The 25,745-nt window shown below is 56.2% G+C and overlaps 9 protein-coding genes across 10 annotated transcripts; 4 read left to right on the forward strand and 5 right to left on the reverse strand.

Annotated features, from left to right (window-relative positions):
- Positions 1-484: 484 nt before the first annotated feature.
- On the reverse strand, positions 485-3,888 carry L226DRAFT_497081 (Cas1p-domain-containing protein). Its single transcript, XM_067677595.1, has 7 exons — positions 3,782-3,888; positions 3,464-3,719; positions 3,324-3,407; positions 2,390-3,262; positions 2,080-2,337; positions 1,870-2,027; positions 485-1,818 (listed from the first exon to the last, which is right to left on the reverse strand). Exons 2-7 carry the CDS (start codon positions 3,573-3,575, stop codon positions 670-672), a joined length of 2,634 nt encoding a protein of 877 aa, XP_067542474.1. The 5' UTR covers positions 3,576-3,719; positions 3,782-3,888; the 3' UTR covers positions 485-669.
- A 545-nt stretch (positions 3,889-4,433) lies between these two features.
- Positions 4,434-6,023, reverse strand: L226DRAFT_451695 (rhomboid-domain-containing protein; the record flags this gene model as incomplete). Its single annotated transcript, XM_067675029.1, has 10 exons — positions 4,434-4,498; positions 4,552-4,728; positions 4,782-4,796; positions 4,850-5,040; positions 5,092-5,153; positions 5,210-5,291; positions 5,344-5,443; positions 5,497-5,611; positions 5,662-5,750; positions 5,801-6,023. 10 exons carry the CDS (start codon positions 6,021-6,023, stop codon positions 4,434-4,436), a joined length of 1,119 nt encoding a protein of 372 aa, XP_067542475.1.
- An 824-nt stretch (positions 6,024-6,847) lies between these two features.
- L226DRAFT_528136 (NTF2-like protein) lies at positions 6,848-8,894 on the reverse strand. Its single transcript, XM_067679273.1, has 13 exons — positions 8,778-8,894; positions 8,451-8,719; positions 8,066-8,384; positions 7,980-8,004; positions 7,887-7,903; positions 7,753-7,830; positions 7,680-7,700; positions 7,581-7,623; positions 7,467-7,519; positions 7,308-7,408; positions 7,240-7,245; positions 7,159-7,189; positions 6,848-7,106 (listed from the first exon to the last, which is right to left on the reverse strand). Exons 1-13 carry the CDS (start codon positions 8,871-8,873, stop codon positions 6,972-6,974), a joined length of 1,194 nt encoding a protein of 397 aa, XP_067542476.1. The 5' UTR covers positions 8,874-8,894; the 3' UTR covers positions 6,848-6,971.
- A 274-nt stretch (positions 8,895-9,168) lies between these two features.
- Positions 9,169-12,736, reverse strand: L226DRAFT_528139 (uncharacterized protein). Its single transcript, XM_067679274.1, has 10 exons — positions 12,107-12,736; positions 11,657-12,051; positions 11,387-11,605; positions 11,183-11,333; positions 10,638-11,126; positions 10,543-10,588; positions 10,366-10,489; positions 10,234-10,308; positions 10,039-10,179; positions 9,169-9,987 (listed from the first exon to the last, which is right to left on the reverse strand). Exons 1-10 carry the CDS (start codon positions 12,480-12,482, stop codon positions 9,307-9,309), a joined length of 2,697 nt encoding a protein of 898 aa, XP_067542477.1. The 5' UTR covers positions 12,483-12,736; the 3' UTR covers positions 9,169-9,306.
- Positions 12,671-15,194, forward strand: L226DRAFT_10987 (uncharacterized protein; the record flags this gene model as incomplete). 2 transcript variants are annotated; one of them, XM_067672117.1, is made up of 9 exons in its annotated part: positions 12,858-13,305; positions 13,363-13,557; positions 13,586-13,627; positions 13,848-13,957; positions 14,077-14,150; positions 14,328-14,523; positions 14,721-14,927; positions 14,955-15,092; positions 15,150-15,194. In XM_067672117.1, 9 exons carry the CDS (start codon positions 12,858-12,860, stop codon positions 15,192-15,194), a joined length of 1,455 nt encoding a protein of 484 aa, XP_067542479.1. The 2 variants fall into 2 exon arrangements, with proteins under 2 accessions (XP_067542478.1, XP_067542479.1); XM_067672116.1 differs by lacking the exons at positions 13,848-13,957; positions 14,077-14,150; positions 14,328-14,523; ... (1 more) ...; positions 14,955-15,092; positions 15,150-15,194 and having other exon boundaries at positions 12,671-13,305; positions 13,363-13,533; positions 13,586-13,836.
- A 3,758-nt stretch (positions 15,195-18,952) lies between these two features.
- On the forward strand, positions 18,953-20,855 carry L226DRAFT_451579 (Pkinase-domain-containing protein; the record flags this gene model as incomplete). The annotated part of the gene is made up of 6 exons (XM_067675021.1): positions 18,953-19,727; positions 19,786-20,044; positions 20,097-20,238; positions 20,292-20,564; positions 20,620-20,708; positions 20,765-20,855. The coding sequence occupies 6 exons, from the start codon at positions 18,953-18,955 to the stop codon at positions 20,853-20,855; spliced, it is 1,629 nt and encodes a 542-aa protein (XP_067542480.1).
- A 705-nt stretch (positions 20,856-21,560) lies between these two features.
- Positions 21,561-23,305, forward strand: L226DRAFT_450567 (uncharacterized protein; the record flags this gene model as incomplete). The annotated part of the gene is made up of 5 exons (XM_067674954.1): positions 21,561-21,745; positions 21,812-21,834; positions 22,263-22,637; positions 22,755-22,798; positions 23,087-23,305. Coding segments are annotated over 5 exons (846 nt in total), but the record flags the coding sequence as incomplete, so codon positions are not given.
- Positions 23,292-24,567, reverse strand: L226DRAFT_475369 (DUF866-domain-containing protein). The gene is made up of 6 exons (XM_067676663.1): positions 24,537-24,567; positions 24,399-24,482; positions 24,274-24,330; positions 24,017-24,214; positions 23,876-23,965; positions 23,292-23,823 (listed from the first exon to the last, which is right to left on the reverse strand). The coding sequence occupies exons 1-6, from the start codon at positions 24,540-24,542 to the stop codon at positions 23,770-23,772; spliced, it is 489 nt and encodes a 162-aa protein (XP_067542482.1). The 5' UTR covers positions 24,543-24,567; the 3' UTR covers positions 23,292-23,769.
- A 167-nt stretch (positions 24,568-24,734) lies between these two features.
- L226DRAFT_475371 (mitochondrial 37S ribosomal protein mS35) lies at positions 24,735-25,680 on the forward strand. The gene is made up of 3 exons (XM_067676664.1): positions 24,735-25,002; positions 25,057-25,391; positions 25,454-25,680. Exons 1-3 carry the CDS (start codon positions 24,882-24,884, stop codon positions 25,643-25,645), a joined length of 648 nt encoding a protein of 215 aa, XP_067542483.1. The 5' UTR covers positions 24,735-24,881; the 3' UTR covers positions 25,646-25,680.
- Positions 25,681-25,745: the final 65 nt, after the last annotated feature.

Here is a 25,745-nt window from a genome sequence, read left to right on the forward strand (position 1 = left end):
AGCCTGCCCTAAGGTTACACGTGACTCTCGCCTAAAAGCGAAACTTTTCGCGTTTCTGCTGTCTGTCCGTTGTCCGTTGTCGCGTCTCTCTTCTCCCCTTTGACCACCTATACACAGAGCGTGAAGGTACGTTCTTTCTCTGCATTGGCTTGCGATGACGAGAGAAAAATGAATCGCTACTTCGAAGCCCACGGGCTGATGAACGTAGAATCATATACCCAAATTTCTGAGCTCTCGTCTTCCGAATGCGCTTTGACACTGACACGTCCATTCTCGCAGGTCGCATGGGCTCTTGTCGTGCTTGTCTTTTTGCTGTCATCTGTGAGTCTCTTTCCTGTCCTCGCGTGTGATGAATAACATAGAGTCAAGTCCTGACCCCGTCTAGAGGACGGGGACTGACGATCATTACCATGCTAATACTGACGTTCATTACCGTCACCATATGGTTGAACATCAATGCTGACTGCTCTCTTTGCACAGGCTTGTCGTCGTGTCCCGAGAAACGGCTGGGAATAGTAGCACCGAGATCATAATGTATGTACTCTACCCCTGTAGATCGTTACAATCAAGCAGCTTTGGTATATTACGATGTGCGTGTGTGCGTCCGCGTCTCCGTCAAGAATCAGTAGTAAAATAGCTGTAAACGTTCTACGATAGTCCAAGCAGAATCTACGGTCGTGGCCACATGATGTTTAGCATCCACATCACGCCCATACCGATGAGCAGTTTCGTCTTCAGCCCAGGCTGCCACTCGGAGTCGCCATACCACACCCTGAAGCCTGCAGACGGCGGTGGCGACGAGCCTTCCGCCAACCGATCTATCCACCGCCGCTGCGGCCGTGCTGGGGTGTCTGGCTCGCGCGGTAGGGGGTTGCCCTCGCGGTCCTTCCGCAGCTCGCCATCCTCCTCCTGAGGGACCATGAAGATCACCTCCTGGACTTCTTCGGACTGTGGAGGCGGCGGCGGCGGTTCTTGTCTTCTCGAAGAGGAAGCATTCGCTTGCTGCGACGTCGTCGGCAACGACTGACTCTTCGAGCTTCCGCATATCCAGTTCGTCACTTCCCCGGTGGCCTTCGCAACGAGGTGGGACACGTAGACGAACACGATGGTGGTGAGAAGCAGGTTGAGAGGACGCGAGTGGCGTCCGGGAATGACTATGAGGATGCCTTTCGTGTCACCTGCCAGCCAGAAGTGGTACTGGATGATGAACGTCTCGAGGGAGCAGGTGCCGAGGAACGCGAAGATGCGCGACGACCCCGAGCGGAGAACCGCATTTGCGTTGCGGAGCACGACGTACGCGCCGATCGGGAGGAACGACACGTACGGATGCCATGCATTGTACGCGAACTTGTCCGGCTGCGACAGCTCGAAGGCAAAGAACCACAGGAGGACAACCGCAGAGATGGCAGCGGCGGAGTTCACAACGACGTGCCAGCGAGGATGGTCTGTGAGTCGGTGCTCACGGATCTTGATGACTGCGAGTGCGGTGAACATCCCGAAGTACACGATCCACAGGTCGAGGTTGACGCGGAACCTCCATTCCCGCGCAGACCAGCGGATGTTGCAGAACCGCTCGAGGAACTCAAAGAGAGTCTCCATCATCCACGGCTGGCTCATGACGAAGGTTACTACGGCCATCGAGAAGAAGATCTTGGCAACAAGGAATGGAGTTTGCTCGTTGTACTGCGAGCCGATGGCCATGGTGCCGTAGATGATGAGGTACCAGAAGGACACCAATGGCGCGAAGTAGTAGAAGAGGTAGTCGGCATTCATGGTGTAAGCAAGCGCCAGCGTGAGTAGGTTCAGGCGGATCATAACCTAGTGGGACTACAATCAGCGGACGAAGGCGATCACTGAAAAGAGACTCACTTGGGCTACTCGCTGCAGGCCAAAGTCTGCCTTCTTGACATAGAACGTGGTGTGTCCATACCCGGTCATGAATAGGTATGAAGCCACGAGCACACGGATGGGGTTGTAAATCCCTGAAATCTTCGACGCGCCCGTATAATGGTAAACCAAGATGGCAACTGTCAGAAAGGTGCTCAGATTTGTTCCTAACAGCGACTAGTTGGTACTCACTCTGCATCCAGCCCTTCCATTCATCGGTCTGCTCCCTGTTCAGGAACCCGAGGTCCTTGTCCGCGCGGGTAACTGTGAGCAGACCGACGGCAAGGGATAGCAGCATCAAGAACGCGAACGTCCATGGGTCGAACTGCTTCTGCTCTTTCAACCAGAAACCAGTACGGTCGGCCAGATATATGATGGCAGCAGAGAAGCTGATCACGAGGCCGGTGACCTCCTCGTCCCGGATGAGGGGCATGCCAGATGAACGAGGACCTGATGCAATATCAGCACTGAGACCACCTAGCAAACATGTTGTAGAACGCACTGAACCGTCTTGCGAGAAGCCAGTTGACAGGCCCCCAGAGTACTATGGCAGCAAGCAAGAGGAAATGCAAAGGCGCAGGCCAGGGGTACGCTCGACAACACGTCTTGTCCATCGGGAAGCTCTTCGGCAGCACGTCATTGCAACGCATATTCAACAGCACCTGCGCCTGCATGCTGACGACGAGGTCAGAGAAGTGCAGCCCATCCTCGGTCTGCGACGGGTGCAGCATCTTGTTGAACACCAGCGGCAGCGACACCGGAAGGCCCGCCTGTGGGCGGCTAGCACTGGGAGGGGGCCCAGGGAGGAACGCGAACGGGTCGCGGAGGGCAGGCGGCTGGATGCGGTGGAGGAGGTCCGAGTTCATCGCGTCTATATCCGAAGCGTGCATGGACGCCGCGCGGTCACGCGAGAGCTTGGCGGGAACGACGTCCTCAATGGGCAGAATCACGACGTTGTCTGCGAGCGGGTGCGGGGCGTGCGAGAGGGCAGCGAGCGTAGACTCCACTTTAGCTTCCCAGGCGGGGAGACCGCCGGAATCGGCGTAGCGCAGGTACCAGAGGCCAGAGCCCATGACCAGAAGAGCGGGCAGCTCCGAAGGAGGAGCGCGTGGGGATGGGTGCAGAAGGGACTGTGTATGGCTGGAGTTCATGAAAGGGTCCCAGTGGAAGATGAGCTGGATATCCGAGGCGGAGGTGTATGTGTAGTCCATGTGCTTGTGCTCATCATCTGGCGGGCCTGACGGCAGGTTCTTGTCGACGAGGTGTGCGAACTGAAAGTAGAGTTGTCGTGTGACAGAGTCCCCGACGAAGACAACGCGTCTTGACTTCATGCATGTCGCGACATCCTGGGGCTTATACTGGTACATCATGCAACCTACGACCCGGCACTTGGCTCAACATCCGGTCCGAGACGGCAAGAGGCATGGTACACGCACCATCTGGCTGCCAGTTCTTGAACTTCGCATCCAACCATCGACCCTCCGTGAGCAACGCATTGCAATGTAGCGGGTCGGTGCGGTCTACCTTTGATGTCAAAGACCGACCTCCTCAGACTGACATGAGAAGAATTACGCACCAAGAAACCCATAACGCAGCAGTCCCAGTATAAACGCTATCCCCACGCATGCCCATGACAAGTAGTGCGGCCATAGAGGATTGAGAGAGAAGTGGAAGCGCTTGGGAGGCATGACGTCTTGACTGAGAGTTTACTGTCTTGTTATTTGGATGGTCGGCGGCGGATCTATGGTCGGCAAAACATATGTGGGCCCAAATGTATCCGAGAGAGGGTGGGCAAAGAGCGGAGGTGCAGGGTGTCCGCAGAAACAGAGAAACTGCGCCGAGCGAGTGATTTCCGTCAGCCTGTTGTGCTTCGCGAGCTCCACCCTGCGCTTACCTCTACGCGTGTGTCTTGCTGGTTATAGGTATCCAGTCGAAGGTGTCTCGTACTGGTCGCGTGCAGAGGGTATAGAGTCGAGAACACAGGTACAGGCCGGTAACAAGTCAACCTTATTCATGTCATGCGCAGACAAGTCGGACGAGCAAGGAAATCTAGACGCCCGTGTAGCTGTCAATGACCCTGCCATTCGCCGGACGAGCAAAGACTTGTGTAGACACTTTTGTTGTGCCGGTGAGATGACACCGGTCATGAATACAAGAGAAGTACGTTGTTACGCTGTGTTGTGGATATTGGAGCTCCTGTGAATCCCCAGGATGACATTTCAAACAGAGAACGTATGAGCTTGTACTTAGGTGTGCCATAATGTAATGTATATATGCTAAAAAGTCCGCGGGTCCAAGATTGAATACAAGAGCAATGCGATAGCACTCCGAATAAGCACGACCGGTCGTATGCCGACGGGAGGATGTCCCAGACGATCAGATGCTCGATGAGCCGGTCGAGTAACCTGGATGTGTGTTCGTCAGCTCGATGTTCACAGGTGGAATAGAACTAAACAGTTACTCACCAGTCCTATGTTCGCGATGAGTCGCAGAGAGCAAGCACAATCCAGTCAGATGACACTCAGGACACTATGCGCAGGAAGCACTCACCCCTTGCAGTGGTTGTTAGAGCTGGTCGGGATGCATGATAGGTATCGACACCATGAGCAGGCTTTGCACAATGTGAGTGCATGGTCCAGTACATAGTGACGGTGGCGAGCTCACCTGCATATGGGTCCGATGTATAGAAGTTGCGGATCAACACCACGAAGAGGACGATGATTAGGGGCAGCGCAATGACTCGGAGAGCGATGATGATGCTCCGATGACGAGTGGAAGGGCTGATGATGGGATAGAGCGCCATGCCCACAAGCAGTCCCATAAGCAAACCGCCGAGGTGAGCTAAGAGAACATCAGTCTGACTTCGAATTAGTCACAGCCCTCTCGACACGCACCGAAGTTATCCACATCTATGTCTCGGCGTCAGTAAATCCCACAAAGTTCGAGGATGACGGGAACGTACAAGGAATGAAGCCAATTGCGATACCAATGATCAACTCGATGATCATGAACACCAGCTTCTTCCCCGGCTGATACTGGTATCTCCAGTGCGCAAAGAGGTCCACCCACGCGACCGCAACTGTTCCAAATATCGCACCGCTTGCACCAACGGATGGTGCGCCGACGAGCGCGAAGTTGCCACCGAGCACGTTACTGAAAGAGTCGAGTCAATCACGGCACAGAGGCAACTTGAGCAAGACATACCCAAAGATCCCAGCGGCGAAGTACAGAATCAAGAAAGCAGGCGTGCCCATCTCCCTCTCCACCTGGAACTTCGGTCAGCAAGCGTTCAAGGCACCCAGGGACGGGCTGATGATCTCACCTGAGCAGATACCGTGCACTGCGCCAGCATGTTCAGCAAGAAGTGGATGAGGCCAGCGTGAAGGAAGATCGGTGTGATGAACCTAACAGCAAGCTCAGCTGAGTTGTTTCAGCGTATAACGGCAACGCGCATACCTGAACCATTGGTCGGGTGTCTCGTTGTGGAACCCGCCGAACGCGCAGATATCCTCAAGGGAGCATAGTTCCGTTGCAGGATTTGCAGTGTTGTTTAGACCTGTACAAACGGGTGAGACAGTGTACGGTGGAGGGGTAGCAGCCGCTACTGACAGGCTACTGGCGTCGTGATGGGGAAGTCGGTGACGTTCTTCATACATGGTGGAAATCGCGCGCCAAGCTCAATGAGAGCTGACGATGATGGTCCCAGCATAGGGTTAACCGCAGGCTGGGGAAGTTCAGTCATCCTGAAGGAAGGGCGACAGGGTATCCGCGTACCTTGAGTGAGAACGGTGTCCCTTGTGCCTTCGAATTTGTTACGAGTTCATAGATCAGGATACCGAGCATGACTGCGCACAAGGCCCATGCTGTGACGGTTGTCAGACATACACCAGCATCGATGCATCGGATTACGCACATGCTATGGGAAACCTCTGCACGCCCACACCACGCTTCTTGTCCTCTATCCGCTGCGCTAGCGGGTAGAGACCGAAATAACGCTTGATCATGTTGGGCCGCTCATTCATCCCCGAGCGAGCTTTTGCAGGAACCGTGAATGGCTCTTCTGCGTAGTCTACCGCGATGACTGAGCCACACACGCGTCGGGGCCAAGGAGAATGGCAACGTACCCATATCCTCATACCGTGTCTCGCGAGCATACTCCTGCGGCTTGTTGAACTGGTCCGGTTTTGGGGAGAACGGCTCATCGAGTTTGCTCTCCGAGGGATTCGGGCCGCTTGGGTAGTAGTTGTAGTGCTCATCCGTGTAGCTAAACCTGTAATCCGGATCGTAGACAGGATTCTGGAACTCATGCGAGCTGCCTGCTGGAGCATTCCCGTGATCAAGGAGTGGCCTTGAATCGGATTCAGACTGGTCGTGGTCGTGATGATCATGCGCAGGAGTTGGGCTTTGTGAAGTGGGCATCGTTGCCATGATGGTCGTGACTAGCGGGGAAGTAACGCGTGGAACTTGAAGGTGGTGGTCCGAGTCGAGGAAGAAAGAGGTCGAGTATTGCGCAGCAGGCGGCGGGGAGTGGTCGTAGTGGGTATACTTATAGACAAAGGCCCGAAGGGGACTTGGCAATGGCAATTCGCAAAGCACGGCATGGTGCACGGCCTCTTCGTCTGTCTCAACCACCGCCTCCACGCCGTTATGCCACGCTCACACAGACGCCCATATACCCGACCCGCACATCCCCTTCTGCCATGACGTTGAGGCCTTGACCACAAACCATGAGCATGTACTCTGTGCTCTGAGCACGCTTCATAGAGTCAGACACTCTTGGCGCGACCCTGCAGTCTTGCACATCTCACGTTTCCCGCCTCTGGTCTTCTCCAGCGCTGCGCGCAACCACATTCTATGATAGACCTGCTGCGCGACTACGCACCGACAGTTCGCTTCGGTCGACACCGACCATCGCGGTAAACCGCGGTCAGTCTCAAGAATAGCTGTGCGCGGCCGATGAGCGGGAATCTGACAACTTTATTCCCCAGTGGGAACGAATCCTGTGCTCATGTACTCGTACATGTACTGGAATACATCCAGTTCAACTATCAACAGGCAATGCGGGTCTAGAATACAGACGCAAATCAGTCGATGGGGAGACCTTCGCTCTCCTTCCACCGAGTCAGGAGCCTGTTGCTTGGCTGGCCGAATGGGTCGACCACTTTGCGCGCAACCTCGACGCCCGCCACCGGCAACTTGCCGGGCTCCAAGAGGCCCAGCTGGAGAACGCTCGTGAGCGGTCGTTCAGCGGTAGGCAAGTGGTGCACGTACCTGTACGAGCACCGATGCCTGATCCCAATAGCTGCGCCCAAAGTGCTCAGTTGGAGTATGCTGTATACCGCTCGTACTCACATATGCCTAGCCAAAATACGCGGCAGGTGAGTGTCCGAAGTTTGACGCAGTTTTGTTGATGCACTCACTCGAACGTTAGCTTGTCTCCTCGGAAGGCCACAACGCCGACGAGGGCGATTTCCAACGGCTTCCCGGTAGGTTTGATGCCCGGCAGGAAGTAGTCAATCTCCTAGAATATCCCCATTCAGCAGCCGCTCATCCGCGGACATTGACAGCTCGATACAAACGGTCGTGTGAGTGCACTTGAAGATCATCTCGTCGATAACTCTGTCCGCGCCGACTATAGCGACCGAGGTCAGCTTCAAACTTCGACCCGGACGATCGACAGAAGACCCACTCACTCGTTCGTGAAATGGTGATTAGCTCCGTATCCGGGGGAGTGATCTGTTGAGAGGGTTGAACAGTCTCGAACGTACGTCCGTTCCCGAGCACGAGCCTACGTTTTCTCTAACGAAATGATACTGAAGTGAAGGCAAGATCAGCATGTGCAAGCTGCATGCACCATCTACAGACCTTGTAGAACCTCGCCAGATCCTGGTAGCCTACGCCTCCGGTCATCGTCGGGACATGGTTGACATACGGCGTCGAAACCTGCGCGAAGCGCAGATGTCAGATCTCCGAACATGCATCCGCGATGGTCTACCCACCATTGTCGCCATAGTCTCTACAGGACCGATCATCGATGCGGCCAATGTCAGTACCCATCTACGCTCCGGCTTGAATAAAACGGCAGAACGCACTCGGGGCATCCCTCTCCTCGAATTCCTGCCAAACAGGCTCAGTACGCCGGCTCCAGGAACGACCCCGAACTCACGAATGAACTCACAAAGTACGTGTGCCTCTCCCAAAGCTTCTCGAACGGGAAGTTAGGCCCGAGTTCCCTACGGAGGAGGGCCAGCGTCCGCGTGTACGACAGGTTATTCGCCGAGCGCAAGTAGGGGGCGATCGACGAGACCTTCCCGCTCGCATGGTCGATCGGGGGCCCAGCCTCGAACGGGAATGGGGGGCTGGTGGAGACGAACGGATACGTGTGGATCGTCACGGGAGGGGGGCGAGAGGTCGGGATCCCCACCGCCTTCTCCTCCGCGATTTCCTGCAGGGACGCGTGCAGCGCTTCTTGCTTCGCGGAGAGGTGGAATATGGTACTGCAGATCGGTGGTGTCGTGATGTCACTTAGTGCGCTCGGTGCCTGTAGATGAGGGAAGACTTACGGGAGGATTGTCCCGGTCGTGAGCTCGTGCACCAGACCCTTGCCATCCTTGATCTGGGGGCAGTAGTGTGCGCACGCCTTGAGCTTCCCACTAGAAAGAAGGTCGCCAGCAAAGGCGAGGTCCGCGCTTTCCAGACCGAAGGTCACAAGAGCCCATTCCGTGTCGTTCTCCAGCCTCGCATGGCCGCGGATATCTGAGAAGCTGCTCTGCAGGGCGTCCGCCTGACTTGGGTAGGGTACTAGGATGACATTGTAGCCCTCTTCGCTGAGCTGGACGAGGATCGATCAGCAGGTATGTTTCTTGATGTAGATCGCAAGCATATACTACCTGTTGACACCAAGATGCTTGGCTCTCTGGCAGGAGCAGAACGAGAGTCGGCGGCTTGACCACCGATGCGACGGTATTTGCGAAGAAGCGTGACATCTTGTTTACGACGGACCTTCGGGCTCTTGTCCAAGATGGAACAACAGGGGTGCTGCGTGCGCAACAGTCCGGACTTACAGCGACCACGAGCTCCCGTGAGTAACTACTTCCCGAGTCCCGATAAGCTTGGTCCCGATGGGGGATGGCTTTCCCAAACTCTCACCATGTCTGCGGTCCGCGTACCGACACAACTCCGCAGCCTGGGCTCATAGACCGCTGAGCCGGACAGCTGTGGATGACGGTACTGCCGTCAAGATGATCCTAACGCACATCTTCAAATCGAGTTTAACCGCGTCTAGCGGGAATGCAGAGATGGACAATAAACAGCAGCGGTATCTACGTACATGATATGAGGAGTCGACAGCAATGCAACATTCGATATTCAGGTCCGTTCCGCCAACCCTAGGCAAAGCACACATGACGCAAGCAAGTACTATGCAACGGTCGTCGAGATCGACGCCTCGCGTTCTATCGTCGGCGTCCCGGCCATGCTCGCCCTTCCTCTCCGTCCAGACGGTGCACGCGTCAGCACCGTGAGGTGCACCGAGGTATCAATCTTCAACGTGTTGTCCCCGTCCTCGTCGCCCTCCTCGTCAGTCGGGTATGGCGGTGGGGGTTTATCGTCCTCCTCGTCCGGCTCCATCGGCTCTGGCTCCGGTCGTGTCCAGCGTGCCGCCGCTCGAATCCCGTCAACGTACTGCAGCGTCGTCGGCCCGATTTCTCGGAGCTGTTTGCTAAACCTCCAGCCCATCGCGCCGCGGTAGCTCGCGCGGCTCGTGCTGCGGCTGGAGCCGTCGACGCTGAGGCGGATGCTCGAACGCTTCTCATCGTCCAGGCTGGCAGGTTTTGTAGGGAGTGCGCCGAGCATGCGCGGGTCGGAGGGGAGGAGGAGAGGGAGCATATATCGCGAGTCGAGTAGCTCGCCGAGCGGGTCAGGCGCCTTGGCTGGTTCCCAGAGAAGTTTCTCTTGTGACCGGTCGAAGAGCCCGTCGATGTAGCGCTGTGCCGCTGCGGACTCAGCAGACGGCGCGAGCGAGACCTGATCTGAGGCATCGTGAAGCGACGATGGGGTCTCGCTCATGCTGTCGTCCCGCTCTCGTTCGCGCTCGCCGATCTGCAGCAGACGTTGAAGCCACCGCCATCCGATATGTACAGAGCTACTGACCTCCTTGCGAAGTTGCTCAACTCCCATCTTGACCCGATGTCGCTCCCAGTCCTTCTGCAGTTGCTGAAGATACTGATTGCACTCCTCAGTCATCCGGCCTTCGTTGACCTCATACTTGTAGTCTCGAACAGCGCGGCGCATCTGAAGAGACAGGTATCAGCAGACGGTGAATCTCAGTGGAAGCAGCTCGCAAACCTGCAACGGGTTCAGATGCTTCATCGTCTGAATGGTTGCAATGAGATTCGGGAACTCCGTGATGGAGGACAGACACTGTTGAAAGAAATTTCAGAAACAAGATCACCGACTAGTAGGCAACCTTAGACCGACCTGCAGCCACATCAGTAGGTCATGAACTGGAGCAAAATGGGAACCGATGTTCTTCGGCAGCTCCATGGTCCCAATCCACTCCTCTATCACCCCCAAGTTGGCACTGATCTGTACCGCTCGTGACCTACATTGATAATCTTCAGCAAGATCGGCTAGAACTGTGTCATGAATACTGACCGGCACAGATACTTTTTCCGCGTCAGGACACGGTTGAAGGTCTCGCCTACAAGGGGTCAGCCTTTGCAGTGGACACTCCAGGTGAGATCACTGACATGCTGTCCAATACATCACTTGCGACCAGAACTGGATGATCAGCGCAGGATTGATTCCAGAGAGCGTGAGGAGTGTATGCAATGCGGTGATGAAGGAGATCACATCTTTAGGAGACGTCGGCGGAGGTTGTTGAGCATCGGGAGCGAACAAAGATTGTAGCGGTGTAGCAGAGGAGCCACCACGTGCACGCGTGAAAGTCTGTCGGATTGAAGCAAAGCCTCCCCGAGAATTTGGTGGGGATGTCGACGGCTGGTATGGTGGAGAAGGAGGTCGGGTCTGGGTCGGAGACATCGCGCCGCTACCTCGAGTAGGAGTAGCGTTAGGTGTCGTCCCATTCGCCTTCTTCTTGCCTCCGCCGAATGATCGCAGGAACGACCACTCTCCCTCAAACTGGATGGTGTCGAATTCGCTGGATAGGGGCGAATAGTCGAGCAACGCCGCGTCCAGGAGCTGGTCTATCCTCCGCTCGGCGAAACGAATGACGAACACTGAAGTAACTCTCAGAGTCTGACACCAGGCGAAATCACTGTAGCTGGAGTCGTACCGAATACGGAGTTCAATATCTCCTCTATGAGCGAGAGAGACCCCAAGGCTTCGCATGTCTCACTGATAGCCTTGTCGCAACGCATTAGGTGCAACCAAATAGTCGTATTGTATAACCAGAAGATGAGGTATGTCGGGTCTTCTGCATGGCTCTGTGATCCCATTCAGGTCCATCCGCAAACTAGTTGCAATGGAATCAACTCACGAAGAAGACATCTTCGATGGCGTCAGTAGCGCTGATGATGAGATCCTCGAGCCAAATATGATCGCAATTCAGGCATGCAAACCGCGCGAGCATATACAGTGCATTAGCAGGCTCGGCATTTCGGAGGGACGGCGTGAAGTCAGTGATCAGGTTTTGGAAGATGTCAGGCAGTGCCATGGGAGAATAGACAAGCATGGACGAGAAATCTGGCGGTGGGGTCTGCAGCTAGCTCTGAGAGACATGGCATGGCGCAGGGCCGAATTGACTTACGAATGTGGAGTCGTCTAGCACCTCATCTTCGCCCTCGTCCTCGTTGTCTATCGAGTAGAGCAGGTCTTCGTCTCCCCACCATCTGGAGCTGATACCGAGGACCTTCTCAATATCGTCTTGCACATTTCGCCGCTTTCCAAGGCGACGCATACGCTTCTCCAGGACGCGGCGTTGCTCTTCCATCCGGCCGCCTTTCCAGCCAGCTTCGCGCATAGCTTCCTCCAGCAGAAGTGCAACGTCTTCACGTCCGGGAACGGTGGAATGTGCAGTGACGATGTCCAGAGCAGTGAGATTGCGGCGGGTGAGAGCGAGGGGAGTGGAGCCGTGGGTCAGGAGAAACGACACCAAAGTAGGCGGGGAAAGCAGGGAAGCATAGTGTAGCGGTGTCCATCCGGCTGCAAGAGGGGATCCACTAAGGTCCGCGCTAACTCACTCGAGCAAGAGACGTACCATAGTCCGCAACGTTGACGTCGCAGCCCTCGGACACGAGCAGCCGCACGCACTCTTCGCGTTCAATGTCGCGGTCAGACTCCGAGCCGAAGCCCAGGATGGCAATGCTAATCAGCCCGAGCCCGTCTTCGTCCTGCTTCGAGAGGTCGACGACCTGCTGGGCCTGCGGATCTGTGAGAAGAAAGGAGAGCAGGGCCATGTCCGCGAAGACGCATGCGCGTAGCAGGCAGTGCGCGACGAGCTCTGCCTTCTGCGAGGGTGCGAGGCCGACATTGGGTGATATCAGATCCGAGATCTGTGCAGGAGTCGGGTAGAGAGGCTGCAGGTCTGGCTCGACGGCAAAGTCGGCTGGCCCGAGGGACGAGGAGGAGTCCATCCGGGAAGAGGGTGTCTTCGGTGTGTCTTGAGCGGTCGCGAGGGATGGCCGATGGAACGCGTCTTAGTCGCGAGGCTATATGGATGACTGACGGCGGCAGATTCCGCCAACACCTGCGCCGGGTGAGAAGACGGGCAATGACTTGGACAGCAGAGCGTGCTGGACGTTAAAAGGATAGAGAGCGGAAGCTAGGACGACATATGTAAACGGCGTTGGAGCGGATGCTCTCTGCGGCTCTACGATCTTGCAACGGGACGACTCTATGGGCGCCTCCGTGCGATGATGCACCCCAGACCACGTGCTGTCGAGCGCACTTCATGAAGATCATTTGCTTCGTTCTCCCAACCCATTCACTTCTCTGCTTCTGCGTACACCATGCCTCCCACCAAGCGACAAAGACTGTCTGACGACGAAGGGGCCGAACATGAAGGGGATGAGGAGATGCTTTCTGGTTCGGAGGAGGAGTTTTCTTCAGACGCCGGATCCAGTTCTGCAGGCAGCGAACCAGACACCGAGGACGAGATCGCGGAGGCGAAGTATGCAAAGTCGAAGAAGACACTCAAACGGAAGCGACGCGCGACAGATGCCGTGAACTTTGGTGCGACACTGCAGTCTCTCCTCACCACAAATGCGCCGGAAGCACCTCTGTCACTGAAGCCGTCGGTGGCGAAGAAGCGGAGAGAAGACAAGCTAGAGGCGAAGGGAAAGCATATGCTGCAGGTTGAGAGGAAGGAGAAGGAGGATCGAGGGCGAATAACAGACCTGATTGGAGGGTGGGGAGGAGAGAGCGAGCGTGCTCTGCGGAAGGTCGCCCAGCGAGGAGGTATGTTGCGTCGCGTTGCGTTTGATCATGTCGTCATGAAGCTAACGGCGCGCGTAGTTGTGAAACTTTTTAACGCCATTCAGCAGTCCCAAGCCGCTTCCGCGGCTGCGACAGAAGAGCTGAAGGCGCATCGGGGAACGGGAAAGCCCACACTCCCTGCACCTGCCATTCACGACAAGAAAAAGAAGGGCAAACAGAAAGACAACATCATCGGAAGGGGAAAGGAAGGCAAGTCAGCTCATCTTAATTCAGGTCGATGTCTCACTGACTTCTGTTTCAGCTCCTCTGGCGCAGGACGATTTCTTGGACATCATCCGCTCAGGTGGACTTGTCTCAAAAGCATGATGCATATATTCCGTATATCACTGTCGCCATCAATGTTTGCCATCTAGCTTTCTCATGACGTTTCTCTCCGCCAGGAAGCGAGTACTAGTAGTGAACCAAGGCGTGCACCGAACCTCCAGCTTAGTTTAGCCAATCCCTTATCGGACGCTGATGCTCTCTCGATGGTCATGGTGATGTCAAGATACTTGTATCAACAGCCTGTCTTGGTCGCATCCTGCACATATTGCTTTCACCGAGAGTGGGGTTAAGACTTGGTTATGTCCCGCAAGCGTTGGTGAAGCGCCTGCCCATTACCCGGGCGCTTACTGTAAGCTTGCCCTAAAGTGACCTCTTTTCATAAAACTTTCGTCTCCGGTCTTCGTCGTGTTCCTCATGGTCTGTTGCTTCCCTCTGTTACGTCGGACCGTCCACTAATGTCTTGTCCAGCCAGCGCAGCCGAAGGCGAAGATTTACCAGGAGGAATGGGAGCGTCGGTTACATGACGTGCAGGTTTCCAAGGAGTGAGTTCTTTTCTTTCATTGGGATGGCCACGACGCTCTTAGGATGAGCAACTATCAATGGGAATCTCTCTGAATCTCTTTGAAGAGTTAAACAAATTTGCATGTATTATCTGACTCTTGGCGTCGTTGCCATACGCTTTGTCTCTGTGAACTTTGTGCTGACTCCGTAACCCCTAGTGACCTGAATCGGCTCGTCATGGACTATCTCGTCATTGAGGGCTATAAGTCCGCAGCCGAAGAGTTCAGCAAGGAGGCATCTCTCGATGCGCCAGTCGACTTCGACTCCATCGAAAACAGGATGAACATCCGGGAGGCGCTCCAGCGCGGTGATGTCGGTGATGCCATTACGCGGGTCAACGACCTGAATCCAGATGTGAGTGTTTCTGCCTGGATCCTTGATTGGTCGCCTCGAGGCGGCCTAGCAGGATTAAACCTTTTCATGCACCACGCCGAGACCCTCAGGGTCGATGGTGAGACTCAACACCAAAACTTCAGTCTTCAATATGATCCCCCATCTTTGCATCTCGCGTTTCATCTGAAGCATGATGCTAATAGATACCGTATTTGTAGATACTCGACACGAATCCATCCCTATACTTCCACCTGCAGCAGCAGAAACTCATTGAGTTCATTCGACAAGGCAAGATCGCAGACGCACTCCAGTTCGCACAGGACGAGCTTGCACCTCGCGGCGAAGAGAGCCCGGAGTTCCTGGCCGAGCTTGAGCGCACGATGGCGCTGTTGGCGTTCGAGTCGTCGCCGATGATGCCGACTTCCGTGAGTGAGCTTCTGTCTCCTGCCCAGCGGTTGAAGACTGCGGCGGAGGTGAACGCGGCGATACTGGAGAGCCTAAGCCAAGGGAAGGAGGCGAAACTTGTCGGGTTGCTGAGATTGCTATGTTGGGGTGAAGCCATGTTGGAGGAGCGTGCAGACTTGCCGAAGGTGCGTCGTGGATCTCACCCATCCCGCGTTCTGCCCTCGATTGACTGTGCTCCGCAGCTCGACCTGAACCATGGAACGTTTGGCGAGCGCACTCCTCGATAGGCGAGACGTGTGCGGGATGAGCTTTGTATGTATACCTGTGCTCTTTGGTGATGCGTGCGTCATTGTACTTGTACGGACTTTGTAACACGGACGGTTCATGATGATGATGTGTGGATGACATGCTGGATGCGTCGTTCGTGCACGGCTGGGCGAGGGACCGTGCGAAGGCCGCGCGCCGGAAGTGGGAGAGAGTGGGTTTGAACGGTAAGTACGAGGACGACAATCAGATGATCGCGAGGTGGACCTGACAGGTTAATGATTTGGTGATATGGCGGGATGGTTAATTGAAAGTCGGGACGTTCTCATGGTTCCGGAAGAGAGTCCGGATGCAGGGTCTAATTGTGCGCAGGCGGAGTGGGTGCGCATGGACTAATTCCCGGGGTGCACGCGCGGTGGCACACGCCGAGGAGGAGACGGGAGGCGATCGGGTGAGGCATACGCTGGTGATATGGGACCGAGGGAGCCGGAGAAGGGTGGCCATGAGGAGTTCATGTGTGCACGAGTGGAATGCTAGAAGGAACAGGCCGGCGCTATGAACGGCGGCGTGAAGGCTGCGGCCACGGAGCGGGCTCGGCGGGAGGGAGAGCTGCCTGGAAAGGCAAGGCCGGGCGGCGAGCGGCGCCGGAAGTGAGATGGCGGCTGCTGGGTCGGTATGCCGATGCTGACTAAGCCGGCGGTAGAGAGCGTGCCTTGAGAGCAGTTGCCGGCTCGCTCAGTTCTCGTCGTTTAGCACGACGACGCTCTCGCCCCCGCCCACGGCAGACGAGCTCCTCGCCGCCTCTGCCGTCGTCCCCGCTGCAGGCCATTGCGGCGGTCTCTCCTCTGCCCCGCCCCTCCTCGCCCCCTCCTCCCCATCCGCCCTCATTTCATCGCCCGTGATCGCACCCGCCCGCGCCCTCTCTCCCTCCCCCGTCTCTCTCTTGTCCTCCCCGGCTCCCTCTCCCATCGCCATGTCCGACGACGCTCGATCGACCTTCACCAAGAAACCACGTAAGCGGCGTGTCCTCGTCGTCAGCAACGCGTCCCCCGAGTCCAGCGAAGACGATATGGCACCCGCCGAACCACCCAAGCAGCTCAAGACTTTCCCTCCCCGGCCTCTCCCTAGCCCCGCGCTATCCCTCCCATCGACAGGACAGTACCCTCACGAACGCTATCACAGCGGTCCTGCCAGCTCCCACATGCCTCCGCCCTTGACCACCAATCTGCATTGTTATCCGAGGTCCAATCCCTCGAATCCCGCCCTTTCTTCTCCCTCCAGCACCAGTTCCCCCGCAGTCGAGTCTACTCCTCCACCCAGTACTCCTGGTCTGAACGGCTCCAGCATTCAGCTTAGCGAAGAAGGAACTATCAGGCAGGACATGATCACCCCCGCAGGCTCAGACCGCATCGACAATACCCCGCAAGCTCGACCGCGCCCGTTCGTGCGCCCTCAGCCCCAGCCCAATCCGCGCAGATATTCTTCGAGCGGCTCTCGTCCAGCCACGGTGCGTCGTGCTTCTGTGCCATTCATCAGCCATACTGACTTGCTGCCGGCGCAGTCGCCAACCGTCTCTACGCCGGATTCGTACATGCCCACCCCTCCGCATGTCTTCCGCTCCAACCCGATGGGAAAGGCGAATGTGCTCGTCACCACTGACGCGGAGAACTACCATATTGTGGATATCACTGGCGCGATGACTCCTGCGTTCATCCGCGAGCGAATTTTCACCAAGGTGCGTGTCCATAACCGACGGAAGCTGCAACCCCGCAGTAACGCGCGTCGATAGCTCCAAATTTCGGATGAGGACCACCCAAAGTTTTCCATCTATCAAACGGAGATTGGGCAGTTTGCCATCGGTGATGCTCTGACGGACGAGGAATTGTTCGAGCTCTACAGAGAGCACGGTGATAGCAGCGGCAAACTCAAGCTGTTGGTATCTCACTCTTCCGCGTCTGTCCACGAGCCTGCTTACGACTCAATTCCGTCTTCGACTGTCAACACTATTCCTCCTCCTGTCCTTCCACAAGCTTCTTTGTATGCGCCTCTCCGACCTAACCGTCAGACTAGGTTGCGGCAAGGAAGCCAGTCGTCTGCTAGCGAACCTCATCCTGCCGAGGTGGGATACGAAGCCTCCGTTTCGGATGATCTGGACCACAACGACGTGGACACCGCAGCTCGTGATGCTCGCGATTATGGCCGCAGTGCTATACACTCGCGTGCCCTGCCCATGCCCACACATCGCCCGTCCTCTCCTTCCGGATATGGTCGCAGGTCTCGCTCGCCGGCCAACTTGCTATCTCCGGAGCGCACTGCAGTGCAAAGTCCCGAGTCTCGTGCCTACCGTTCCGACCCATATCACATCGGCGCATCACCCGTACCAGGAACGTCTCCCCAGGCATCTCGGTTTGAGGAATCCCACCCGTTACCACCATTACCTCCCTCCGACTCACGCTCTTCTCCCGCTACCGAGATACCAGAACGTGAACGATCACATACCAATGACGGTACACCATCTAGCTACAACGATCGCTGGCAACGAGAACGTGAAGATAGAGAGAAGGAGCGGAGACGACGGGAGCAGCGGAAGGATAGTGGACGGCTTCGTGATCAGGACTCGTGGACTATTGTTCCCAACTCCGGTGATCTTCCCTCGAGTGGGTATTGGAAGGATCGTCCAACCACACCACAGGAAGCACGCTCGAATCGGTTCCCTTTGACTCCGCCGTCTCTCATGGGTCCTCTCCACACATATCGCACTGGTTCGAGCGGGTCCGGGGAGTCCTCCTCACGTAGGAAGCTCAAGCAGGTGCCAAGCAATTGGGCTGTCACGTGGAAGCATTCCAGTAACAAGGCCGATCCCAAGCCTGTTCCGACCGCATCTCCTCCCAGCCTTATGCGACACGGCGCCAAGAGTATGACTGACATGCGGGGTGCATTTAAGCACCCGCCTAGTCTGCAGCCTGGTCGTGGTTCAAGAGTTCCTCCCCAGCCGCCACTACCGATGATTACACGACCTTCGACCGGTGGCAGCTCTGCAGGTGGTCCGTCTCTCCCCAGTGCCACGTCTCCAGGCGACATCTTGTCCGCTCACTCAGAGCTAGGGCCCTCTCCGGATGTCGCGCGTTCCGCGCTCTCTCCCTCGAACAGCTATATGCGGAGCCAGTATGGTCTCCCATCTGCAACAGCAACATTGGGCAGTTATCTGGGGTCTCCCGCTCAAGATCCGTTCCCTCGTCCTCATTCTGCGCTTGGCGAGTCGAGCTCTGCTCCGTACAATCAGCCGCGCCACATGCACTCTCCTCAAAACTCAGAGACTTCCGACTCCATCTCTCACCGGATAGTTCCTACGTCTGCGCAGGGTTACGGTACGAATGTGTCCATCCATTCGTACCGTGACGACGCGCCGAGGGCGCCACCTCCGCAGGTGCACGGCGACCAACAGTCGGACGCTTGTGTAGGGACAGGCACCGCAGTGCATTCGATCCGAGGGCCACGGACTCCTCCACGCAGTCCTGTCGATGGCCCTATCTGTGGGCCGGTAACCAACGGTTTGGAGCCAAACTCCTTGCCTACCGAGCCTCCCGGCACGGCGTTCGCCAAGCGTGGTGCTATCGATGAAGACGGCGGGTCGCACACCGTTCGCGCTGATGACCGCACCTGGCTCGAGGGCTTCATTGACGAGACCGCTGCTGAAGGAACGATGCGCCCGCCGCCAAAACCGCGGCCTCCCCCCACCCAGCAGCTGCCGACCCCACCGCCTACGGTCGAGATGCCGCCGATGTCGACCGTTCTGTCGTCGTCGTCTGGATCTACCTTGATCAATGGTACTAATGGAAGCAGTCAGGCCGACGACGAGGAATCTGATAGCGACGAAGGTGGCACCATCTTTTGGGCGAAGAAACCGCAGAAACCTTCGGAACCACAACAGGCGACGCCCGTTCAAAAGTCGGCTCCTACCTCCCGCCCTCCTCTCGCACCTCTTGTCTTCCCCTCCATGGACCCCAATGCCGCTGCGTCCTCAAGCAACGTCGACTACGGCCGGTCTCCGCCCCCGGGCTTCCCTGGCCCTCCCGACTACATCCCCAGCTCCATCCCCCCGCGTACTCCTCGGCGGACACCCGCCATCACACAGCCGACCAAGAAGCTCAAGGACCGCATCAGCAAGTTCGACAACAACTTTGATGTTACCTGGGCACCCCGACCGCCACCGGAGGTCATGTACGAGCGGCTCGAGGAGTACTTCCCCGAGCACGATCTCGACAAGCCGGTCATTGACGCGCCGTCGGGTGGCACGTCGCCGACCGCGACGGAAGCCCCTGCCGTACCGGTGCCGCAGCGCTTCAGGCACAAGAAGTCAATTCGTGTCGTCGCGGCGGAGCACAAGCGGCAGATGGACAGGACTTCGCGGGGCGATGATTCGACGGTGGCGCCGTTGTCGCGGAAGCGGCACACGAAGCTGTGGGGGAGCAAGTTGGAGGAGGTCACGACTGAGCAGGGCAAGGGCCCGCTGTCGTCGACGTCGTCGGACGCGTCTCCGGGAGGTGGTGTCAAACGTGAGTTGATTCATTGTTCCCGTAAGCGGCGAGAGAGTCGGGCTAACCGAATCAGTAGCGATTTTCCGCTGGGTGCGGGGTGAGCTCATCGGAAAGGGGACGTACGGCCGGGTGTATCTCGCGCTGAACGCGACGACTGGTGAGATGATTGCGGTGAAGCAGGTCGAGATTCCGCGGACGGCGAGCGACAAGGACGATTCGCGGCAAGTCAGCGTCGTTGAGGCTCTCAAGTTGGAGAGCGAGACCCTCAAAGACCTCGACCACCCCCACATCGTACAGTATCTCGGTTTCGAGGAGACGCCCACGTTCTTGAGCATGTGAGTATCCGCAGCTTCTCATGTCTAGATCTAGGCTCATGTTGCTGTGCAGCTTCTTGGAGTACGTTCCTGGTGGCTCCATTGCAAGTTGTCTACGCAAGTATGGTCGTTTCGACGAGGAAGTCACAAAGTCTTTCACCGGTCAAATCTTGAGCGGTCTCGAGTACCTGCACTCCCGAGGCATCCTACATCGAGTACGTGATCTTTCGTCTTGCCTCCCTGCACGCAAGACTGATCGTCGTCCTAGGATATGAAAGCAGACAACATCCTTGTCGAGACCTCCGGTGTCTGCAAGATCTCCGACTTCGGTATCTCGAAGCGCACAGACGACATCAACATGGCCGCTGCATACACCTCCATGCAGGGAACTGTCTTCTGGATGGCTCCTGAGGTCGTCAACTCCAAGGGCAAGGGCTACAACTCCAAGATCGATATATGGAGTCTGGGCTGTGTCGTCTTCGAGATGTGGACGGGCCAGCGCCCATGGTCTGGACAAGAGGCCATGGCTGTCTTGCTTCATGTGGGTTCTGACTCCTTCCCATTGGGTAGAGAAGTTCTGACTTTGCGCACTTCAGCTCTACCAAACCAAGCAAGCACCTCCAGTGCCGGACGGGATTGTGTTGTCCTCATTGGCGGATGACTTCAGGTTGAAGTGCTTCGCTGCGTAAGTTCTGCTTGCTTGTCGTGATACTGGAAGCAAGTGCTGATCTTCCGTTCCAGCGATCCGGATGAGCGGCCGAGTGCTACTGAGCTGCGGAAGCACGCATACCTCGAACTCCAGCCGGGCTGGTCCTTCAACGGGTTCAAGTAAACGGACCTGGACCGAGTTGATATCTCTGTCATTTTCTCTTGTCGCATATCTCATTTGCATCATCGCCGTTGCATGTCTATCTTGAACGAGCTTCACCCTCACGTTTTCTCATGCCATCGTTACTACCACCGTCATGCTTTATAGTACCCCATCCACATGTCTTCGTTGGTCTGGCCCCAATCACATCGCGTATATCCCTCCATCTCTCGCAACAACATACACCCGTGTAGCACTTTAATCGTATTAGGATCTTAGGATCGAGAGGCTGGAATGCATGGACACTACGTTATGATCTCTCCCTGGAAGCTCTGCGCACACCATCCTCGCTTACATGTACAAAGCGTTGTACACGTACCGAAAATACACTGGCCTATTCCTGGATTGCCCTGGGGCAGGATGACGTCATGCGTTTTAGCAGGACTAAAGGGCAAGGGACTGCCGCCACACTCCATAGCTAGACCGACATGCAGGCCCTGGAAGAGACCCTCCGGAAGCAGAGCTCTGAAGAGCAGCTCGCGGAGATTGCCCGACAGAATGCAGCCGTGCGCATACAGAAGGCGTGGCGGAAGCGCATGCGCAGAAAGTACCTCGACCCCGACTTTATGTGGACGGACCTCTCCGTCCATGCGCGGATGAAGGTGCGCCACCACGCCCGATCGAGGCTGCCAAGACTGCGTCGCTGACACCACGAGTCGACCGCATTAGGTGGATAGGGATGCCGCGGAGCAGGGGAAGAACACGAGTCGCGAGAGGTGGAAACGGGCCGCGTTCCTGGCGGGGAGGCTGCAGGACGGCAACGATATGATGTTGCAGGATGGAGAGAGCCTTGCGCATACGGAGGCTGCACGGAAACACCTGGAGACCCAGCATTGGTTGGAATTGATCGACGGGTGGGTGCTACTTCCAACTTTGGTGACTTTCGATCGGATCGACGCGTCGTTAACCACCCTTTGTAGGAAACATCGGTATGGCTCGAATTGTACGTGCACGCATATTTGTCATAGACAACTACTTACATTGTTGATTTCTAGTGAAGGTAGAAGAGCATTCATTCTATCACAGTATTGTAACTTACGCGACGAGGTGATCAGTACTACCATGCGCGATGGAAGCAGGAAGACACGGAAGAGAACTTCTTCAGATGGTACGTTCTAACTACGCGTCTTCTCGATTTCGCGACTGACACAGCGTAGGCTCGACTATGGAAGAGGCAAGGACTTGTCGCTTCCGGAATGCCCGCGAGAGCAGCTCGAGAAGGAGGTGAGAGTGCTTCAGCCTTCCATAACACCGCGTCGGACGTGGACTGACCGAAACATCGTCGCAAAGCGCATCACGTACCTCTCAGCTTCCCAACGTAAGCGCAATGATATCCAACGGCGTGTCGTTGCTCAACGGACAGAACGATAGGCCTGAACTACCTGGTGACTATCGACAGCGAAGGAAAGCTGCGCTGGGCGAGGAACGGGCAACTCGTTGACACTACTGCAGGACGCTGGAAGGACGCCGGAGGGGGTAAAGGCATCGTCCCGTACGACGACCCAAGTCCGGGAACCACATCGGCTCCAAGGCATAGTTTCACAGCTCCGTCCCCCACCTCGGATTCTTCGACTTCCTCTCTTTCAGGAGAGGAAGAGGACGCGGTGATGCACTACGTCGGGCTGCAGAAGCAGTCGAAGAACCCGGTGAAGAGGATGCTGCAGAAGAATTTTACGTTGAGAGGTCTGCTTGATCGACTACTGAGGAAGACAATCAAGCGCAATACCTGGATTTATGTGTCGGTGAGTGCTTCCGCGAGCGAGGGAGACTAAGTACTGACAAATAGCAGGACAATAATTGTAGGTTATATACGCGTCGACTAAGCTATGATGTGCTGATTCGCATGTCCTATGTCGCACTTAGTCAATATCTTCATAGGTATCAAAGGTACACCTTACGGCATAAACGTGCATTCAGCTTCTTAACACTCCTTCGTCAGTACCCGGGACGTTCCAACACTCATCATTTCTGGCTGGTGGTTTGGTCACCTCTGCAGGGTTGATATCAGTCAAGGATGGCCTGATCCATACTCTGTCACCCCTATCGGGTCACTATCGGTGCGTATTCATGAGAATAGACAGCACGGATTCAATCCTTGATGCGGTACATACACCTGTCACCCCTGTAGAACATCAATCGAGGTCAGCAAGAGTTAGATCCATGACGATAGGCAGAAAGCATCCGTGCTAATTCAGGTGACATTGCAGCACTTCCGCAAGTTCATCTCCGTTCTCGAGGAACGAGGAGTTGATATGAGCAAGGTGGAGATCAGCAAAGCTGAACTTGCTCTGTGGGGGTACGTGATCATTTCCGGCGCAACGGCTAAGAGTCTACTCCAGGGAGACGCTCACCTTCACGCGCGACCAGAATCGAGCACCTTGGGAAGTTCAAGAAAAAGCAAGGGGAAGTACTGAAGACGGTCAAGGACGAGACGGCGACTGCGGTCAAGCGAGTAACCGATGCGCTTCCTGAGCGAGAACGAGCCGAAGACACTTCGTGGAAGCGCGAAATCCTTGAAGGCCGGAAGTGCCGGCGACGCTCGCATGAGGGGGAAACCACGAAGGGAGGGCCTGGTCCGAAGTCAGACGAGGGGAAGGAAGATCCATCCCCAGAGGCGAAGCCGTCGGACGAGAAGGGACGGAAGGGGGGAACGAGTGACCAAGTGGGGGGCCCCAGCGATCTTCCGGCGGGCTGAACGACCATGACTTGCGAGTTACTGTTGTTCGACCGTGTTAACAGTGCCTATACCATTCTAACCTTTGATTGCTGATAATCATGGATCGATATGTGCTTACAAGGCATTGCTCTCCACAAACCCCATAGTGTACAGTATACATTTTCGTTGTCGCTACACTCTCCCTGCGCACAAAACTGCCGATCATGCTCTGGTCCACTTGCTCTCGACATTGGAGACCCCGACGGGTAAGGCAGCCTATCGATGGCAAGCGTCAGTATTAGTAGATGACGCAGGCGGCTGATTATACCTTCTCATCGTAGTCGACCCATTCGCCCTCTTCGAGATCGACCTCTGAAAAGGGTGTCCCCGTCTCCGCACCAACGCACTTCCAGATACCCTGCGCTCGAGTTATAGCTATTCGCAAGTAAACAAACAATCATAGTCTCACCTTCGGGTCGAACCGCGTGAACTCGAGACCACGGCAGTCGATGGTCAGAAATGGGGCGAATTGGCCATTCGCATCCGCACTGTATGGCTTGGGCTTCTCTCCGGGTTCAAACTTGGCGGAAGATTCTCTCTTGCAGAGGCCGCATCTCCACACGAAGTGTGCTGTGCTGCCTTTGCCAGTGGTTACTTCGCGTTCTTCCTGAGCATGGAAAAGCTTCAGTGATATGCGGTGCGACTTCAGAGAGGACGGCGGCGTACCAGCCGATTCAACGTGACGAGTTTGGGATGTTCCTCGTTACAGCTCGTGCATTTCACCTAAGCACAGATGCCGTACACATTCACATTAGTATGCGACGCGTTTGTCCAATAACTGGAATACCGACCTTGAAGAAGTATTCAAAGTCATCTGAGGCCGGTTGGAGGTCGGTAACATTCTCAAGATCGGCCTTGATAGAGAGTAGCAGACGCTTTTCACATAGTCAACAAGACATTCCGTAGGCCAGCACTGCGATCGCACTCACAACCATGGTGCTCAGTGCTGCGAAGACGGAGGTCAGAGACTGAAGTACGGGTTACCATATGCGGCCACCCAAGGCTTCCCGATGGGATCTGTCTGTTGGCGCCCGCCAGCTTTCTTGAGTTTGCGGTGAGAGCGGTGAGTTGCTGCCTTCTCCGTCCAGCTGGTCCTCGGCGCAATGGCTCTCTCGCGTTCTTGCAGGGCCGCCCTCGCCCCCGTATTTCGCCCAAGACACTTCCACACATGTTCGGTGCTCGGTGCTCGCAAGGAGGCCCCCGCCTCGACCACTCCGTCCCGTGCAAGACGTATCGTCCCCAACCTGGAGCCGCTCCCTATTGACGAAGACTCCATGATGGACCAAGCCCCGGTGGAGGATGATGCGCCAGAGCCTATGCACAAGGCCCTGCAGCAGCAGAGGGAGATGTTATACTACCTTCGACTAATTGAGCACGAGATGCCCAAGCTCGTCGGTGCGTACTCCTTTGACCGTGTATCGTGCGCGCGGTCTGACGCGCCAAGTGCAGCATACCGCAAGCCTTTCGTACCCCCAGACTCCTCTAATCCCCTAATAATTCGCTCCGTCTCCTATGGTGGGGAACCACACCCTGCTGCCGCGAAGCGCACCATCGTCGTCCCGGTCGCAAAACTCCCGCTCAAGAATGCGGATGCCATTCATAAGTTCAAGGTCCTCGCTGGCGTCCGCTGGACACCGGATCCCCCCGCGGATTCCGGTATTGGCTCGGAGGAGAGCGGACATGAGCACGGGTACTTCAAGATCTCATGCGAAGACTTCCCGAAAGACGCCATGAACTTGAAATGGGCGAGCGACACGCTCGACCGCTTGCTGGCGGCTGCGAACGTGCGTGACCTCATCGCGCCATCCTTGCTACGTTCTGACTGATGGTTGAACGGGTGCTGCAGGATCTGAAGGAAGAGAAGTTCGCTGACATTCCCGTCGACACCCGGCATGTCGAGGCGAAGACGCGCAAGGCGAAGAAGGGAGGCCATATCTATGGCAAGCAGACACACAGACCATCTATTAGAGACTTCCCGAAGGAGTGGCTGCCTGTACCGAAGCATCAGGCCGCTCTTGAGTCTTCTGCTAGTGCATAATGCGATGCCGTCGTGCGCTACTTTACCTCTCAGCCATTCAGTGCATGCGTGCGAGACGGAGCCCATTTTTTGAGCGATCTGACGCAGGACGCTAGAAAGA

Source organism: Lentinus tigrinus (genome assembly GCF_003813185.1).
Source record: "Lentinus tigrinus ALCF2SS1-7 unplaced genomic scaffold L226scaffold_1, whole genome shotgun sequence".
NCBI classification, from domain to species: Eukaryota; Fungi; Basidiomycota; class Agaricomycetes; order Polyporales; family Polyporaceae; genus Lentinus; species Lentinus tigrinus.